Source organism: Heteronotia binoei, chromosome 21 (assembly GCF_032191835.1).
Source record: "Heteronotia binoei isolate CCM8104 ecotype False Entrance Well chromosome 21, APGP_CSIRO_Hbin_v1, whole genome shotgun sequence".
NCBI lineage: Eukaryota > Metazoa > Chordata > Lepidosauria > Squamata > Gekkonidae > Heteronotia > Heteronotia binoei.
In genome coordinates, this window is record NC_083243.1 from 23,402,978 (window position 1) to 23,423,464 (window position 20,487).

The 20,487-nt window shown below is 48.7% G+C and overlaps 1 protein-coding gene across 2 annotated transcripts in view; it reads right to left on the reverse strand.

Annotated features, from left to right (window-relative positions):
* Nucleotides 1-17,124, reverse strand: part of LOC132590082 (heat shock 70 kDa protein-like) — a 283,440-nt gene extending 266,316 nt beyond the window's left edge. Inside the window, exon 1 of one of the 2 annotated variants that reach the window (XR_009556641.1) lies at nucleotides 14,976-17,082. Coding sequence is in view for 1 of the 2 variants with exons in the window: in XM_060262927.1 (XP_060118910.1) it covers nucleotides 15,136-17,037 (1,902 nt within the window). In the remaining variant the exon portion in view is untranslated. Of the gene's footprint in view, nucleotides 1-14,731 lie in introns of those variants that run through there. The other variant, XM_060262927.1, reaches the window with a different exon arrangement.
* Nucleotides 17,125-20,487: the final 3,363 nt, after the last annotated feature.

The window sequence follows — 20,487 nt, forward strand, 5'->3', positions numbered from 1 at the left end:
ACCTAAGGCCATTCCAGCAGGTGCAGGTGGAGGAGTGGGGAATCAAACCTGGTTCTCCCAGATAAGAGTCCTTGCACTTAACCACTACACCAAACTGCCTCTCCCTTAGCATAGAGTTGGAAGGGACCTCCAGGATTATCTAGCCCAACCCCCTGCACAATGCAAGAAATTCACCAATACCTCCCCCTAAATTCACAGAATCAGTGTTGCTGTCAGATGGCCATCTAGCCTCTGTTTAAAAACCTCCAGAGAAGGAGAACCCACCTCTTCATTAGATACAAGCAGGAAAGAATATTGCTCTCCTACCTTTATGGATGAGGTTTTTCACAGGTACCTCCATGCATTCCCAGTCTTGTCTTCTTGTCCTTGGGACATGGCAGTGCACTTCTTGACTGATTTTGCACTCACCCTACACCGCTCTGACGTTCCTCTTTTCAGTGCGGTGTCCTTCCGATTTCCCACTATCTTCCCTGGGACTTCAGCTTTCGTCGCCGTTTTTGCGAGTCAAAGAGAAACCACTAAAAACCAGTTTCTCTTTGCCGCACAAAAACGGCGATGCAAGCTGAAGCCCCTGGGGCAGATAGTGAGAAATTGAAAGGATGCCGTGCTGAAAAGAGGAATGTCAGAGCGGCGTAGGGTGAGTGTGAAATGGGTGCTTGTCTGCTTTTAAACTCTCTTCTGCCACTCTGAGCTTAGCTTGGATGATTGTTTAGGGTGGCCTCCGGTACAAGCAGCAGAAGCTGAATCCCTGATAGTGCTAAACAAACTGGGGAAAGGCCCCAGGCCTGATGCCATCCTTCCTGAAGCTAATAAGGCATTTTCTAAGTAGGGTTGCCAATCCCCAGGTGGGGGCAGGGGATTCCCAGGTTTGGAGGCCCTCCCCCAGTTTCAGGGTCACCAGAAAGCGGGGGGAGGGGAGGCAAATGTGTGCTGGGAACTCTATTATTCCCTATGGAGATTTATTCCCATAGAAAATAATGGAGAATTGATCTGCGGGTATCTGGGACTCTGGGGGGGGGGGCTGTTTTTTGGGGTAGAGGCACCAAATTTTCAGTATAGCATCTAGTGCCTCTCCCCAAAATACCCCCCAAGTTTCAAAAAGATTGGACCAGGGGGTCCAATTCTATGAGCCTCAAAAGAAGGTGCCCCTATTCTTCATTATTTCCTATGGAAGGAAGGAATTTAAATGTGATGGCCAGAACTCCCTTTGGAGTTCAATGATGCTAGTCACAGCCTTGATCTTGCCTCTTCCAGTGCTTAGTTCTTTCTAATAAAATCCTAGCTTTGTAACCAAGTATGGGATCCGTTTGAAGTTCTTAAGTTCTGACATTGTTCCCAGTCCAGCACCGCTTGGACCTTTGCGGGGTCCATTGACAATCCCTCCCCCGACACTCGGAAACCCAGGTAGTCCAGTTCTGTTTTATGAAACTCGCATTTCGACAATTTGGCATACAGTTTGTGTTTACAAAGGGTGCTTAACACTTTTCTAACCAGTGGCACATGAGATTTTAGATCTTGTGAATAGATAATGATGTCATCAAGGTACACCACCACCCCCTTAAAGAGGAAGTCCCGTAGCACTTCATTGATAAAGTTCATGCATAAAACAGAACTGGACTACCTGGGTTTCCGAGTGTCGGGGGAGGGATTGTCAATGGACCCCGCAAAGGTCCAAGCGGTGCTGGACTGGGAACCCCCTCGAACCCGCAAACAATTACAAAGTTTTATCGGGTTCGCCAACTTTTACCACGACTTTATTAAGGGGTTCGCTACAGTCATGCTCCCCCTCACGGAACTCCTCAAAACCAAAGGGAAGGGTGACGAGGCGAAAAAGCCAGGCGCGCGCCTAACGTGGACGCCTGACTGCCAAAAGGCTTTCACTGAACTGAAACGCCTCTTCACCTCTGAACCCGTGTTGGCTCATCCCGACGAACTAAAACCCTTCGTGGTCCAATGCGACGCCTCCGACGCCGCAGTAGGAGCCATATTAATGCAAAGAGGGGAGAATGGGGTGCTCCGGCCGTGTGCCTATATCTCAAGGAAATTTTCCAATGAACAAAGAAATTGGTCAGTCTGGGACAAGGAGGCGTTTGCAGTCATGTTTGCCCTCAAAACCTGGCGCTCCTGGCTAGAGGGAGCGAGAGTCCCCTTCGAAATCTGGACCGATCACTGTTATAATGTCAGAACTTAAGAACTTCAAACGGATCCCATACTTGGTTACAAAGCTAGGATTTTATTAGAAAGAACTAAGCACTGGATGAGGCAAGATAACAGTGATGGCGAGGGCCAGCACCAACTCAATTTTATACACGTAAAGCAAACATCTCACAAAGCCACAATTCACACCGTTACAGGCACATCTGTCTTCTCACCATCACTATCAGTAGAGAGGATGCCTCCCTACTCCGAAGGCCATGCTGTTCGGCTTCAAAGGGTCCTAGTGTGAGAATGTGCAGAGACACAACATAACTCATTCTACAGCCCCAAATATTTTGGATACCAGTGGGGCAAGGTTAATTACTATTCAAGCACTTTGGGTTAAACAAGGGTTACAACATGGAGTCGGTTTGGTTCAGTAACAAACCCGCTCTGAGTCACAGTAAGAGCACAATACAGCATTGGTTGCATTACAAGGAATCAGCAGTAAAGATACAAGTTCTGACACACCCCTAATATCTCCTGGCTCCACCCCCGAAGTCTCCTGGCTCCACCCCCAAAGTCCCCAGATATTTCTTGAATTGGACTTGGCAACCCTATTCCTAAGTGGTGGTCCCTCTTTTTAGCTGCCCTATTCACTGTAATTGATTGGACGGGATTGATACTCAAACTTGGACAAATGCAATAGTGGTCCCTATATTTTAAAAAGGACATTGTCAGCGTCCTGGCAGTTACAGACTTATTAGTCTCCTACCCTTCTTGACTCTGTCCCTAGAGATCTTTTGTGGAAAACATTAAGAGACCTAAGGATTGATGCAAGATTGCTTTTTTAAAAAAAATAATCAAAAAGCTTCACTCTTTTTTACTTTTATTTTATTTTATCAAATTTCTATCCTGCCCTCCCCTGATGGGCTCAGGGTGGCTAACAACAACAAATGAAACCACATAAACATTAAAAACAAAATACACACTCTGAAACCACCTGTCAGGTTAGATGCTCCAAGAAGGGAGATCTAACTCCTAAGATTCCAGTTAACATAAGAGTAAACTCTCTCCTGCATGACCGAAGAAAGATCTTGTCATGGCTTAAGAATGTCTGGCTAGGGATGCCAAAGGCCTCAATTGTATCACGAGGCTGGGCTGGGGCTCCTCTGGGGAGGAAGAGGTGGAAACCTGGAACAATGTCTGCCAAATTTGTGAGCCAGAGCTGAAAGGAAACGAAACAATCGCAGTGCCAGAAGCCAACAATTCACAGGTAAAGTGCACATTGAAAAGCTAATTTTGGGCTGGTGGGAATTTGTTTCATGCATTGTTTGAAATGCTACTTAAAGGTACCTTTAACTGTGCAATTCAACATGTCCTGTTCTCCGAAGGAACCCCCAGAGGGATGCCTGCAGTATCCCTGGAAGTGAAGCCTGTTGATTCAGCCTTTTTTGTTTCTGTAAAAATTGGCTCCTTTCTATGAAAGTCAGTCCTCCAGAGAGAAAAAGGCACATCCTTTCTGGCTCTCCCAATTTTTATTTCTTTCTTTACCGTCCTCGAGACCTACAGTGGTTTTTCTTTCTTTTTGGCACGATGTGCTCCATCGAGGGTGAGAATAGGGAGAACAGGAAACACCATGTAGCAAATTGAATTCTGGATTTGGAAAGGCAAGGGGGTGAGTTCTGCTAAAGAGTCATTCTGGTGTAGTGGTTAAGTGTGACTCTGTGTGAGGACTTTTATCTGGGAGAACCAGGTTTGATTCCCCACTCCTCCACTTGCAGCTGCTGGAATGGCCTTGGGTCAGCCATAGCTCTCCCAGAGCTGTCCTTGAAAGGGCAGCTGCTTGTTAGAGTTCTCTCAGCCCCACCTACAGGCCTAGCATGTAGGGTTCTGCCACCTAAGTTCGGAGGGCACTGAGGATGGAAAGCGCCATTCTTTCTGGACACTGAGGGGCCAGGGGAGCTCCTCTGACCTCTCAGCATCCAGAAAGAACACACGGCGCTTCCCCTCCCCAGCACTCTCAGAATTTGGAGGGTGCCGAGGATGGGAAGTGCAGTTCTTTCTGGGTGCTGAGGGGCTTTCGACCCCTCAGAGCCAAGTCAGAGGCTCAGGGACGGTGCGAGCAGGGAGGGGGCACCCACCTCGCACCCCTGCTGGGAGCTGGTGCCCTAGACAATCACCTAGTTTGCTGACTCCCACACGCCGGCCATGCCCACCTACCTCACAGGGTGTCTGTCGTGGGGGAAGAAGGTAAAGGAGATTGTAAGCTGTTCTGAGACTCTGAGATTCAGATTGGAGGGTGGGGTATCAATCCAATATCATCATCATCTTCTTCTTCTGTGGGTTGTGATTGAGTGATTCATGTGAGATTTGGATCATCTCTTTGCAAAGCTAAACAGCATCAGTTTCAATGGGGATGGTGCTTGCTCCGCTAGGGAAGAGGCAGCACTTTCTTCCAAGCAACTATTTGGGAGTAGGCTGGCCAACTCTGGGTTGGGAAATTCCTGGAGATTTGAGATGGAGTCTGAGAGGGTGGAGCTTGGGGAGGGGAAGGAATTTTGCAGGGTAGAATGCCAGCGATCCATCATTCAAAGCAGGGCCTCCCTAATGTGATATATTTATCATCATGGCTTTATTTTTGAGCAGGAAGGCACAGGAACACAGTTCCACCTGGCTTGGCATCAGGGGTGTGGCCTAATATGCAAATGAGTTCCTGCTTCCCCCCCTATAAATAAGTCCTGTTTATCATATATATTTATGCATGAAATGGAACAGTCTGCTCCTCTCCTAATAACTGTGACCAATTTCCCACTATCCTTATACCAGTCTCACGCTCCTCTTCTCTGCAGGACTTCCATTAGATTTCACAGTATGTGCCCCAGGGCTGCAACTAGCTTCGCCTTTTTCGTGCGGCAAACAGAAACTGGTTTTTAGAGGATCTTGTTTGCTGCGCAAGTTGCAGCCTCAGGGCAGCTTGTGTGAAATCGGATTGAAGCCCCGCTGAGAAGAGGAGAGGGAGAGCGAGGTAACGCTAGTGTGAAATCGGTCGGTGTGATTTAGTTTGGTTCTATTGAAGGGACCTCCTGTTTCGGTTTCCAGTTTTATCTGTGAGATGAAGTTGTTGGTTGTTGGAGTTGAGTCCTTGCAAATAAATGGCTGATGTTTTGACCCTGCTTGTCTCTGCTGAATGGTCCTGCGAATGGGTGCCTGAGTGAGTACTCTAACCTGGGAAACCCACAGCCAAAGGGGAATATTACACTAGGGTTGCCAAGTCCAATTCAAGAAATATCTGGGGTCTTTGGGGGTGGAGCCAGGAGACATTGGGGGCAGAGCCAGGAACAAGGGTGTGACAAGCATAATTGAACTCCAAGGGAGTTCTGGCCATCACATTTAAAGGGACAGCACACCTTTTTAAATGTCTTCCTTCCATAGGAAATAATGAAGGATAGGGGCACCTTCTTTTGGGGCTCATAGAATTGGACCCCCTGGTCCAATCGTTTTGAAACTTGGGGGGGTACTTTAGGGAGAGGCACTAGATACTATCCTGAAAATCTGGTGCCTCTACCTCAAAAAACAGCTCCTCCAGCGCCCCCGAAACCTCCAGATTAATTCCCCATTATACCGTATGAGAATCGATCTCCACATAGGGAATAATGAAGTGCTCAGCACACGTTCCTCTCCTCCCCCCCTCGTTTCTGGCGACTCTGAAACGAGGGATTGGCCTCTCTACTCACGAGTTGCAGCCAACTTTTTCCAAGTAACACAGACAGCCCATCCCAAGAGGAAGCCTTTCCAATCGGAGACTGGAGCCTCTGAGGGAGATAGTCACATGGTGGCTTTGGGGGCAGGGCTTCCCCCCCGCCGGCCAGCTGACTGGGGGTGGGAAGCAGTCTGGGAAAGCGGAAGAAACCCCGCTGGGACCTCGGGATTGGCAAGCCTATATTACACCTACCTTTTTGAGCCTGTGGGCACTTTTGGATTTCTGATGCAGCATGGTGGGTGCAGCCACAAAATGGCTGCTGGAGGAGGAGGAGCCAGCCACAAAATGGCTGCCACAGTCATATCCTGAAGGCCCTTGTGTCATGGTGGTAGCTGCTGCCAAAGCAGTGCTTTGAAAAACCTGCACGGCCAATCAAATCTCTGATGGTGAATTGCCTCATTGTGGTGACTGGTTCCTGCCCACTTTCTAAAAACACTAGGCAGGTCCCAAGAAAGGTGGTGAGCACCATGGCACCTATGGCATCATGCTGGGGACCCCTCTGCTCCAATGCAACCATTATCTCCAGAGGAAATGATCTATGTAGTCTGGAAATCAGTTGTAATTTTGGGAGGTCTCCAGGCCTCACATGGAGGTTGGCTAGGGTTGCCAAGTCCAATTCAAGAAATATCTGGGGACTTTGGGGGTGGAGCCAGGAGACTTTGGGGGTGGAGCCAGGAGACATTAGGGGTGGAGCCAATATCAAGGCTGTGACAAGCATCATTGAACTCCAAAGGGAGTTCTGGCCATCACATTTAAAGGGACAGCACCTTTTCAATGCCTTCCTTCCATAGGAAATAATAGATAGGGGCATCTTCTTTGGGGGCTCATAGAATTGGACCCCCTGGTCCAATCTTTTTGAAACTTGGGGGGTACTTTGGGGAGAGGCACTAGATGCTATACTGAAAATTTGGTGCCTCTACCTCAAAAAACAGCCCCCCCAGAGCCCCAGATACCCCCAAGTCAATTCCCCATTATTTTCTATAGGAATAAATCTCCCTATGGAATAGCAGAGTTCCCAGCAGACATTTCCCTCCCCTCCCCCCGCTTTCTGATGACCCTGAAGTGCGGGGAGGGCCTCCAAACCGGAGGATCCCCTGCCCCCACCTGGGGATTGGCAACCCTATGGGGGAGACAGGCAGAAAGAAAGCAGCTTTAACTTTAAATGCATTCTCCGAGCCTCTGGAGACAAATGCCTTCTCCAAGCCGGCTGATGGGGCGGGGGGCTTTGAGAGCCACACGCTATGTGCGAAAGAGCCATGCGTGGCCACAATTTGGCCAGCCCTGGGCCAAAGCCTTAACTCAGGCGGGGGGGGGGGCAGGCAGGGGAGCGGCTCGGCTCCAGCTGGCCTGCCCGGTCTCGGGGAGTTTCCCAGGCTCTCCAGGGAGGGCCCAGAGGCGAAGGGGTTAACCAGGAGGCGGCCGCGCGGGAGAGGAAGGGCTCACCTGGGCCAAAGGGCTCACCTGCCGCGCGCGCGCTCACCTGGCGGAGAAGGAGACGCGCGGCGCCGGGGAAAGTTTGCTCCGAGTTGGGCGCCCCTTCGGGCCGGAACCTGCGCCCCGCTGTCTGCCTGCTCGGGCAGCCCCCGTCGGTAAGTGGTGCTCGGGGGCAAGAGGCGCATGTTTTGCACCCCTGACTCCCGGGGAGACCTCCTCCGCTTGCCCTTCCTTGGTCGGGGCTGGGTGGGGAGGGTCTGCCCCCTCGAAGGGTCTGATGCTGGCTTCCCTCCCCGGCCCAGCCCTGCACTTCCGGAGGGCCCACGATCCTGCCCCCCAAACCACGCGCCGCGGCGGGGGCGGCTGTGCTGCTGGAGGCGGCTGACCACGCAGTCGGTGTAAAGGACGGGCTTGAGGGTGCGTGAGCGCTACGGGCGCAACGGGCGGGGCGTGGAGACCTTCTGCTACGGCTGGCCGCAGCGCTCGCGCACCCTCAAGCCCGTCCTTTACACCGACCGCGTGGTCAGCCGCCTCCAGCAGCACAGCAGCCGATGAGGAGCACATGGAGTGCAAGCGCAGGCGGCCCCCTCAACCCCCGCTGGTGATGCTGTTCATCCCCAGCATCCTCCCCGGCAGCCCCCGACTCCGCCAGCAGCAGGAGGACGCCGCTTCTCCCCCCGCTTCCGTTTTTTGGGGGAGCGGGGGAAGAGGCTCGGAAACCTGGGGTCCCCTGCTAGAGCGGGAGGGTTGGGACCCCTACCCACCCTCCACTCCGAAGAGTCTCAGAGCGGCTCACGATCTCCTTTACCTTCCTCCCCCACAACAGACACCCTGTGAGGTGGGTGGGGCTGGAGAGGGCTCTCACAGCAGCTGCCCTTTCAAGGACAACCTCTGCCAGAGCTATGGCTGACCCAAGGCCATGCTAGCAGGTGCAAGTGGAGGAGTGGGGAATCAACCCGGTTCTCCCAGATAAAAGTCCACTCACTTAACCACTACACCAAACTGGCTTTCCCAGGGGACAGGGCTGGGGCCACTGGAGATTTGATTGGCTATGCAGGTTTTTTTAAATGTTGCTTTGAAGCGCAAAGATCTTTGCTGAGTGACTGAAGGCAAGCTTCAGCAGCCATTTTATCACTGGTTCCGCCTCATGTGGCAGCTGTTTTGTGGCAGCCATTTTGTGGCTGCACCTATTACACTGTGTCAAAATTCCCAAGGCCCCTGCAAGCTCAAAAGGTTTGGGGACCCCTGATCAAAGACACCACCCCATCTCCTGCAACGGCCATCCAGGCTCCCCAAGAAAGGGCACAGAAATGATAATGTATTTTTGCGGCCCAGCCCAGATGAGCAACTGGCAGACATACAGTCTTTTCACACAGATGTTCTGTTATCATGCTGAAGTAGAGTGGGAAAATGTGCTGGGTAATTTGTGAAGGGGAGGGAGTCGATTCTATAAAGCACCATAGCTCCATCCAGGAGAGATTGGAGGGTGGGGAGGGGGGTTTGTTATTGGCATGTTCTTCGCACAAGGCTAGATTGACTGGTATGGCATAGTGGCAGGGCTGGCCAAACTGCGGCTCGGGAGCCACATGTGGCTCTTTCACACATCTAGTGTGGCTCTTGAAACCCCCACCGCCCCATTGGCTGGCTTGGAGAAAGCATTTGTCTCTTTAAATCACTTCTCCAAGCCTGCCAGCAGCAAGGAGAACACATTTTCAAGTTAAAGTTGCTTTCTTTCCCCCTCTCTCTCCCCCAATCCACCTACCTTCCTTCTCCCCTCCCTCCCTCCTTCCTTTCAGCTCTCAGACATCTGACATTCATGTCTTGCGGTGCTCAGATATCTGATGTTCGTGTCTTGTGGCTCTCAAACATCTGATACTTATTCTAGCATGTAGCTCTTGTGTTAAGAAAGTTTGGCCACTCCTGGTATAGTAGTTAGAATGTAAAACTGGGGACCTGGGAGAACAAGGTTCAAATCCCATTCTGCCATAGAAGCTTGCTGGGTGACTTTAGGCTAATCACACACTCTCAGCCTAACCTACTTCACAGGGCTGTTGTAAGGATAAAATGGAGGACAGGGGAACATTGAAGCCACGCTAAGTTCCCATTGGGGAGAAAGCCAGGTATAAACAGGTAAAGGAATGTATTTAAAGACGACAACATTGGATCTGTATTCCGCCCTCCACTCAGAGTAGCTCACAATCTCCTTTATCTTCCTCCCCTGCAACAGACACCCTGTGAGGTGGTGGGGCTGAGAGGGCTCACACAGCAGCTGCCCTTTCAAGGACAACCTCTGTGAGAGCTATTGCTGACCCAAGGCCATTCCAGCAGGTGCAAATGGGGGAGTGGAGAATCAAACCCAGTTCTCCCAGATAAGAGTCCACACACTTAAGCACTACACCAAAGAGCCATTGCCCACTACAGCTGGTTGGCAGCATTTCTGGGCAGGTTCCTGGAAGTGCATCCCAAATGTCAACAAATAAAAATTAAATAAATAAATAGATGTGTGTGTGTGTTGAGAAAAGAGGCAGATAGAAGTGTCCTCTGAGGAAAGGCAGATATGAGGTGTCCTGAGCCCGACGGGAGGACGGGATAGAAATGTAAATAAATAAATAAATGTGTCTTCCTCAGAATTATTTTTAAGGGGCTACTGACAGAGGAAGACTGGAATTTGTCCTGCCTCTCTCTCTCCCCTCCCTGCCCCCACTCCTATGACTATTCTGTCCCCAAACCCAGGCATTTTAAAGTTTTTGTAAGAGTATTCCAGATTGATAAACTGGCAAGAGGATAGTAAAAAACAGGCTGTTTGATGCAATTACACCCACTCTATGGACCACTTCAAACAGTACAGATTTTCTTAAGAATGTAAAAGAAGCCATGTTGGATCAGGCCAATGGCCCGTCCATTCTTTTAAATATGCACCTGAAAGCACGGTTTATTAACACAACTCTTTGGCAAAGCCGAGGCTGGCCCTGCGTAACAAGCGAGACGGATCCATGTTGCTGGTGGAATCGGGGCCCTCAGTTATGTAGACCTGCACTCCACCCCCTTTCCCAAGGAGAAGAGCAGGTGCTTTGCTTTCAATAAGGGACTTTTGGGGCATTTGTAGCCTGAAACCCCACACACTTTTCTCCTTTTTCCAACTGCATACCAATCTCAGTCCAGACTGGAAAAGAATGCAGGAAACGCTGCCACCACAACCAACTAGCGCAAAGCCAGTATCTTTTGATGAGTGACGCCACCTGAAGATGTGTAGTGAGAGACTCAGGCGAAAGCTCCACAATGTCCTCCATACATCCTGCTGGGCTTAAAATGGATCCTCCTGAATCTCTTCTGTAGTCCACAAAGATTCAACAAAAAGGGGATTACGGAGAATCATGTGGTAGAAATTAAGGTTGTCAACCTCCAGGTGGCGCCTGGAGATCTCCCACTTACAACTGATCTCCAGACAGAGGTCAACAGAGAGATCAGCTCCCCTGGAGAAAATGGGTGTGTTAGAGGGTGGACTCTGTGGCATTTTGCCCATCTGAGATTCTTCCTTTCCCCAAACTCCACCCTCCCTGAGCTCCGCCCCCAAAATCTCCAGGTATCTCTCCAGGTAATCCTAGGGGAAGTGGGGAGTAATCTTTCATGCCCTGCTTTGTTTCCACCATCCTTCTGAATGTCACCATATTACAATTTTAGTGACAACCCTGAAATAATGAGAGCCAGTTTGGTGTAGTGGTTAAGTGCGTGGACTCTTATCTGGGAGAACCGGGTTTGATTTTCCACTCCTCCACTTACAGCTGCTGGAATGGCTTTGGGTCAGCCATAGCTCTTGCAGTTTTCCTTGAAAGGGCAGTTGCTGTGAGAGCTCTCTCAGCCTCACCCACCTCACAGGGTGTCTATTGTGGGGGCAGAAGGTATAGGAGATTGTAAGCCGCTCTGAGTCTTTGATTCAGAGAGAAGGGCAGGGTATAAATCTGCAGTCGTTGTCTTCTTCTAAAAGGGGGGAGAGACAGAATTCTGGCATAGCAGAATTTGTAGGAGGGAATTTTGACAAGTGCAGCTTCCTCCAGCTCTGTGCACACGCACACATTCCTGCACATCCAAGGATACAGGAAACTTGTTCTATCCAATAGCCCTACAAGATGAAAGGAATTGGAAACTTTTGCACACGTGCTTTGGAGCTTGCTCTCCGTTCTGTCAGAGGCGCTTAGCTAGCAATTATGAACCAGACTACAGCCTCTTTTAATCAAAACATAGAAGCGCAACGGAAAATCTTTGCAGGGTGCATCTTAGTTGATATATGTGCTATGGGGTGGGGGGGAGAATCACTGATCAAGTTAGACATTAAAGAGACAACACTCCTAGCATTCTCCACACACACACACCCCAAGTCTGCATCTAGGCTTTTTCTCAACAGTTCAGTGTACATTATCACATTATTCTTAACCTAGGCTTCTGGGACTCTTTTTAATGACAATCTCTTAAAGTGGCAGCACTGTGACTACTTTAGACAGTGGCCAATTCTGCGTCAGCAGGCTAAATCACCCAGGATAGCCTGATCTCGTCAGAGCTTAAAAGCAACGCAGGGTCAGCCCTGGTTAGTACTTGGATGGGAGACCCACCAAGGAAATCCAGGGTTGCTACACAAAAGCACTCTCGTCTCGACAGCCCCAAAGTGTGGCTGCCACAGGTTAGACCTGATGGCACACTTTCAATGTTGTTTTGCCCTTTCGTTTTAGACATTAACCCCCATCCCCCTCACTATAGCAGCACAATCGCTCTCCTAGTTTCAAAAGCATGTTTGACTAAGACCCCTTCTTGGCACCGTCGCCACTGAAGAAAGCAAGTTGGCTTCCCATACCTTGCTTATAAAATCCAGAGTTTCAGTTTTTTGTTTTCTAAAGGGCTGTCTACAATTGGAGCATCCCACAGGAGCGGCCAAACTTGCTTAATTCAAGAGCCACAAAGAATAGACGTCAGATGTTTGAGAGCCACAAGACATGAACATGTCTGAGAGCAGAAAGAAGACAGGCAAGCAGGCAAATGGATGGGTGGGAGAGGTCGAAAGAAAGCAACTTTAAATGCCTTCTCCAAGGCAGCTGATGAGGTGGGGACTTCGAGAGCCATACAGTATGTGCAAAAAAGCCACAGTTTAGCCACCCCTGCACTAGAACCTCGTGACAATTTCAGATACCTGTTATTCCCCCCCCCCCCCCAATATGTTAAGATATGAACAGCGATTACACTCCCAAGTTTAAGGTGACACATCATAGCTGCTTCCTTTTTCACTTTTACCAGAATGTACCCACTGGAATTCAGTGGGACTGTTTGCCTCCAAACATGCCAAAGGGCTTCAGCCATAAACGTAGGCAAGAACTGGAACGCCTTGATGCACACAGCACTTCATTTTCAGAAACTTATTATTTTGCAAGAATTCTGCGTGTGCATATGTGAGCATTGCCCTGAAGTTATCTCCCTCGTAATTAAAATCACTCTAAAAGGCATTTTTCTTGCCTGATAATGTCAGGGTTTGCTTATGCTGATCAGACTCTATTTGCATGGCCAGATGAAGATATCAAAAACAGGTATGCTGACATTCACCTGGCCCTCCCAAAGTGCTTTTATGCCGGCGTCAGCGTATAGAACTGGTTTAATTACACAGCCGATCTAATTACAAAGGGAGGCCACTGGCTGAAATCCTGTTTGCCATTGTTGGGCTACCTTGCCTTTTTGAATCCAGTTGCAGGCTCTGCAACGAAAGCAAAATTCAGGCCGTTATTGGGACCTTTTGTGATTTATTGCAGTTACAACATTCTATCCACAGTGCCTGATTTTAAAGCCAGTTGACTGAGGAGATTCACAGTAAGGGGCCAAACAAGACACAATGAGAGACAGCTACCATTTAGGGCCAGCCTCATGCTTCAAATCAGCTGTTTACTAGCACCTCCTTTCCCCCTAAGGTTGTCAACAGACTTGGGGGAACAAATAGTCTATTCTTTTTAGCAGGATGTTTCTCTTATACTCAACAGGGTGCTTCTTTACCGCCATGCCATGAAAAGACTCAAGTTACCCATTTCCACACATGAAGCCTCTGTCGGACAGGGTATTTTTTGTCCAGGTCCGCTGGATGCAACTGGCAAAACTAGCGGCTTCAAGCAGGACTCTGATAAAACTAAAAGGAAAATCAAAATAAATTGTAATCGGAAGAGTTTCCAGCTCGACATTAGGAAGAACTTCCTGACAGAGCGGTTCCTGAGTGGAACAGGCTTCCTCAGGAGGTGGTGGGCTCTCCTTTGGAGGTTTTAAAACAGAGGCTAGATGGCCATCTGACAGTAATGCAGATCCTGTGAATTTAGTGGGAGGGATCTGTGAATTTCCTGCATCGTGCAGGGGGTTGGACTAGATGACCCCGTAGGTCTCCTTCCAACTCTATGATTCTATCCCCAGTCTTTTTTTTTTTGTAGGTAACCCTTTAAAAACCCATGCTGGCCCAGAGGGAGAACCAGATCTTTTGTGATCTACTTCTACAGCTTTCAGAGTTGCCACCAGACCTAGAGTCTAGCATCCCACCCCTTTAATATAGGCTTCATGAGGGAAAATGGGCAGTTGAAGCTGTTCATTGCACACAGGTAACCATACCATTAAGCCTTTATTAAAGAGACAGGACATTTTTCTCCAGGCCAGTTGGCAAGTCTGCTTCTCTCTGCCCTCCTTTCCTCAATGCTGTATCTGTCTGTCTCCGCCCCACCCACAGCCAAGCTAATTGCAGCTCAGGAGGGCGATGACCATTTTAAAATTGGAAAAAACCTCTCCTAGTCCTAATTGCTTTCAAGACTAGTAATTTGCTTTTTAAAAAAAACCTTGTGGGGAAAGTGTCCAATCCTGGTTGAATGCTGCTGGGGAAGACAGTTCCGCCACCTTTATTCAATTTGCAAAACAGGCCATTTTCAAGCAAACTTCCCCACAGAATACCAACTTTACCTATTGATTTAACACCTGTTACACAGTGGCTCAGGAAAAAAAGAACTTCAGAGGAAAAATTCAATCCCACAACCCCACTTTCCCTTTTCAGGAGGTTTCCTGTTGGTAATAGGTACGCCTTATTCAACTAGATTTATAAACATAGGTGCTTTGCCTATGAAAATCTCAACATTTCAATCCCACAACCCGACTTTCCCTGTTCAGGAAGCCTCCCATTGGTAATAGGTACACCTTATTAAACTGGATTATAAACACAGGTGTGCTTTGCCTATGAAAAGGCCAACATGTCATGAGTTTTAATAGACGCTGGCAATTATTCTACAGCCGAAGTTCAAACACTTGACCCCAATTTTCCCATCTTTTAACATCACTAAACCCATAATCTCTACTCAACCACCCCCATTAACCATATATTTCTAAAAATAAAAGAGCTTTTTTTAGTTTCAAGTAACTTTTATTACCAAAAATTTAAAATAACCAGACTAAGAGTTTCCAACATTTTTAAAAGATTTTTTTTGGTATGCATATAACATTTTTCCATGCGCTCTCTTGAAATGTTTCTCTTTTTTTTTTTCTTTCAATCAAAAATGCTCACGTGCACATCTGAAACAGTGAACAGAAGAAACAGAAATCCACTGAAAAGCACAGGTACCTCAAACAAACGCTCGCCGGCAACAAACTTAAAGCTCACTGTGCATTCCCAGGTACAGCAGAGAGCAAATTAGGACCTGCTCCCACACCCTCCCACAGGAAAACCCCTCCAGTAATGGCACTGAATGAATAGAGGCAGCAGAGGAACAGGTTGAAATTGCTCCCATAGTCCAGTCCAAAGGCATCTAGTCCACTTCTTCAATGGTGGGCCCACCTCCCGGGGCCCCAGCTGCTCCGGCTCCCTGGTACAATTTGGTCATGATGGGGTTGCAGAGCTTCTCCAGTTCTTTTTGCTTGTACTCAAACTCCTCCTTTTCGGCCATCTGGTTACGATCCAGCCAGCTGATCACCTCTTGGCACTTCTCCAGGACCCTCTGCTTGTCCTGGTCGCCGATCTTGCCTTTCAGTTTCTCGTCTTCCATCGTATGCTTGACGTTGTATGCGTAGGACTCGAGGGCATTCTTGGACACCACCCGTTCCCGGTTGGCCTCATCTTCGGCCTTGTACTGCTCCGCTTCCTGCACCATGCGGTCGATGTCATCTTTGCTGAGGCGGCCCTTGTCGTTGGTGATGGTAATCTTGTTCTCTTTGCCGGTACTCTTGTCCACGGCCATGACGTTGAGGATGCCATTGGCGTTGATGTCAAACGTGACCTCGATTTGGGGCACGCCACGGGGAGCCGGTGGGATCCCTGTCAGGTCAAACTGGCCCAGCAGGTTGTTGTCTTTGGTCATGGCCCGCTCGCCCTCATACACCTGCACCAGCAGGGTGCTCTGGTTGTCTGAAATGGTGGTGAAGGTCTGCGTCTGTTTGGTGGGCATGGTGGTGTTGCGCTTGATCAAAGCCGCCATCACCCCTCCAACCGTCTCGATGCCCAGAGAGAGGGGCGCCACATCCAGCAGCAGGAGGTCTTGCACGTTCTCAGACTTGTCGCCTATCAGGATAGCGGCCTGCACAGCGGCACCATAGGCCACGGCTTCATCAGGATTGATGCTCTTGTTGAGCTCTTTGCCGTTAAAAAAGTCCTGCAGCAGCTTCTGGATCTTGGGGATCCGAGTGGAACCTCCCACCAACACAATCTCGTTGATCTGCCCTTTGTCCAGCTTGGCATCCTGCAAGGCCTTCTCCACGGGCTCGAGGGTGCCCCGGAAGAGGTCAACGTTGAGCTCCTCAAAGCGGGCCCGGGTGATGGAAGTGTAGAAGTCGATGCCATCAAACAACGAATCGATCTCGATGGAGGCCTGGGTGGAGGAGCTGAGGGTGCGCTTGGCCCTCTCGCAGGCCGTGCGGAGCCGCTGGACGGCCCGCTTGTTGCCGGCAATGTCCCTCTCGTGCTTGCGCTTGAACTGCTCCGCAAAGTGGCTCACCATCTGGTTGTCGAAGTCCTCGCCACCCAGGTGGGTGTCCCCGGCCGTGGACTTCACCTCGAAGATACCGTCATCGACGGTCAGGATGGAGATGTCAAAGGTGCCGCCGCCCAGGTCGAAGATGAGGACGTTCTTCTCCCCGGCCCCGCTGCCCTTCTTATCCAAGCCGTAGGCGATGGCAGCCGCCGTGGGCTCGTTGAGGATGCGCAGGACGTTGAGGCCGGTGATGGTGCCTGCGTCCTTGGTGGCCTGGCGCTGGGAGTCGTTGAAGTAGGCCGGGACGGTGATGACGGCGCTCTGCACCTTGCGGCCCAGGTAGGCCTCGGCGATCTCCTTCATCTTGGTCAGGACCATGGAGGAGATCTCCTCGGGGAAGAAGCTCTTGGTCTCGGCCTTGTACTCCACCTGGACCTTGGGCTTGCCCCCCTCACTGATCACACGGAAAGGCCAATGCTTCATGTCAGACTGGACGGTGGGGTCGTCGAATTTGCGGCCGATGAGGCGCTTGGCGTCGAAGATGGTGTTGTTGGGGTTCATGGCCACCTGGCTCTTGGCCGCGTCGCCGATGAGGCGCTCCGTGTCGGTGAAAGCCACGTAGCTGGGGGTGGTGCGATTGCCTTGGTCGTTGGCGATGATCTCCACTTTGCCGTGCTGGAAGACCGCCACGCAGGAGTACGTGGTGCCCAGGTCGATGCCGATGGCAGGCGGTTTGCCCGACATGGTTGCTGGCTACTGCTACGCGATCGGAGGGAAAACCGCGCTTGTCAAACGGCCTCTCTCGGGCTTCTCCGCTACCGTCTCCTCAGCTGGGCGGCCGTTATGCAAAACAGCGCAGTTGTGCCTCAGGGTTAGGTTTTACTTTGAAGCTCGAGCGCCTGACACTTGCTTCCAACGGCAGTTGGAAGATTCCACGGGGGGGGGGGGGCGCGGTGGAGCGGAGAAAATGTTGGCTGAGTGGAGGGGAACGATTCCTTGTTACGTCAGCTGACGACGCTTGAGCGCATGCAGAGTGCCTCACCACAAAATCACAACACCGAAAACAAAATTTGAGTGCAGTGGGGCACCTTTAAGACCCTTTTTTATACACTTCAGAAGACGTTTATACTGAGAATTAAAGGTGGTTAGTGTTAAAGATGCCACTGGACTCAAACTTTGTTCTATTGCTTCAGACCAGGGGTGGCCAAACTTGCTTAATGTAAGAACCACATAGAATAAATGTCAGATGTCTGAGAGCCACAGGGCATGAATGTTAAATGTTTCAGAGCCGCAAGACAGGGAGGGAGAAAAGCAAATAGGAGGAGGAGAGGTGGAAACAAAGCAACTTTAAATGCATTCTCCAAGCTGCCAATTGACTTGGCTTGAAGAACTTACTTGAAGAGACAAATGTCTTCTCCAAGCTGGCCAATGGGACAGTGTGGCTTTCAAGAGCCACACAATACGTGTGAAAGAGCCACATGTGGCTCCTGAGCCACAGTTTGGTCACCCCTTCTTCAGACTAATGACATTGCTATCAACCTGAATCTATGTTAATAAATAAATATTATTTATTTATTAAATAAATAATAAATGAGCCACTTCGGTGGGAAGGGCGGGATATAAATCGAAACTAAACTAAACTAAACTAAATAATCTGCATCCTCCCCTCCTCCCGCGCATTTCTCCCTGAAGCAGCTTATATTCTGCCACAGTTTTATCTTCACAACCACCCTGTGAGGTGGGCAGAGTATGTGGCCCATGAGGCCACCCATCCACTTTCCATGGTAGAACAGGAATTCAAAACAGGGTCTGCCGTAGCCAAGTCTGGCACTTTAACTAGTAGGCTTTGGTTCCGTGTGCCGTATTTATAAACCCAACTTGATAAGAGGAGAGGGAGAGACAGGCAGTAGTAAGCAGGAACAGGACTTTAAAAAGGCAGTTTACTGAACAAATTGTTTCAAGAAATTACACAGAGGGACTTGGGCGCAGGACATCCAGAGATTTCTAAAGAGAGAGGAGCTAACGCTTCATGCATCTGCTGAAGTGGGCTGTGACTCAAAAAAGTCATAATAAATGTGTCACTAAGGGGTCATATAATATAACGAAGACTCTTTTTAACTGCTGAAGATGTATATGGCTCTACCCCCTCTGGAATTTAACAATAAACAGAAGTCCTCTGGCTAGATGAACATTTTAAAAAAAAATAACAAAAGTTTGCGTCTGGTGGTACCTTTAAGACCAGCAAAGTTTTATTCTTGATATAAGCTTGCATATGAAAGCTTGTACCCAGAATTAAACTTTATTGGTCTTAAAGGTGCCACAGGACTCCAACTTTGTTGCATTGCTTCAGACCAACACACGTACCCACCTGAATCTACTTTAAACAAAAGTTCTTGTATAAACTAGAGACCACTTGTGCAGGTACTGCATCAGATAATTCCCCTCTGGAATTATTTTCTGCCAGCTCTGAGTGGGGAAATGCATGGAGATTTTGAGGGATGAAGCCTGGGGAAGGCAGGATTTGGGGAGGCAAGATACCTCAGAAGGTTCTAACGCGCCATAGAATCCACCCTCCAACGCAGCCATTTTCTCCAGGAGAACTGACCTCTGTAGTCTGGAGATCAATTGTAATTCCGGAAGGTCTCCAGGCCTCACCTGGATGTTGGCAACACAAAATTGTCCTCCACGTATATGTTTGTCAGAAAGTCTCTGTTGAACAAATCAATCTTGATGAAACTTTTGTAACTGGGCAGCAATGGAGACAAATAACTCTTCACCCCCAACAAAAGCAAGCACTTTAGTGGTTAGAATGCCAGAATAGAGAGATCTGAGTTTGAATCTCCACTCGGGCATGCTGCTGACTGGGTGCTGTGGAGTCAATTGCTCTCAGTATAAGCTACCTCGTGGGGTTGCTGCATACTCTGTGAAAAAAGAACAGCATAAAATTGTGATAGTAATACAAATATCAAATTAAATATGATTTCAGTGAAGTCTTGGTCCAGACAGGAGGAAATGGAGCCTCTTTTCTGGTGACAGTTGGTAGCAGGGAATTTGAACAAAAAGTTCTTGTGTTTCAAAATCTTCACCTCATGGTCATATTTCAGGTGTCTAACCTGAACAAATTTCCCTGACAATGATTTCTGACACTGTCTGGGGCTCCGGATGCTTTCCTATGAAATACATTGATTGGCTTAAGAACATAAGAGAAGCCATGTTGGATCAGGACAATGGCCCATCCAGTCCAACACTCTGTGTCACACAGTGGCCAATATATGTGTGTGTGTACATGCATACGTATATATATATATATATATATATATATATATATATATATATATATATATATATATATATATATATATATATATATATATATATATATACACACACACACACACACACATGCGCATATACATACATACACACATACACACATATATACATATATATACTGTGGCTAAAAGCCACCGATGGACCTCTGTTCCATATTTTTATCCAATCCCCTCTTAAAGCTGGCTATGCTTGTAGCTGCCACCATCTTCTGTGGCAGTGAATTCCACATGTTAATCACCCTTTGGGTGAAGAAGTACTTTCTTTTATCCGTTTCAACCTGACTGCTCAGCAATTTCATTGAATGCCCATGAGTTCTTGTATTGTGCGAAAGGGAGAAAAGTACTTCTTTCTCTACTTTCTCCATCCCATGCATAATCTTGTAAACCTCTATCATGTCATGGCTTCTATCTGTGACATTCATTACAAACAAATGCAACAATTATAGCTGCTCCCTGCAGACATGCAATTAGGAACAAGGATTTCTCAAAACTTACTGTCCTGTTTTTGCCTCTTCTTGTGAAGCAGCTCAGGGCAGCCTTAATAAAGTTCCCTGCCTCACTTTCATTTTCACAACGACCCTATAAGGTGGGCTCTGAGGTAGTGCAAACCCAACCTGTGAGCTTCATGGATGAGCAGGGACTGGAACACAGTGCTTAGGACAAACAAACCAAGTCTTCAACAACTGCTCATTAACTGACAGAATGGATTTCAGCCGTGTGTTTCAATACAGAGAAATCCCGGAGGTAAGTCCCAAAAAATAATAAAATACAATTTAAATCTACTGCCAGTGCCACAACCCTCCAGCATGCATAAAAGTAGTAATGAAGATTGCCTCTGAAGACGTGCAGAATGCATTTCTCA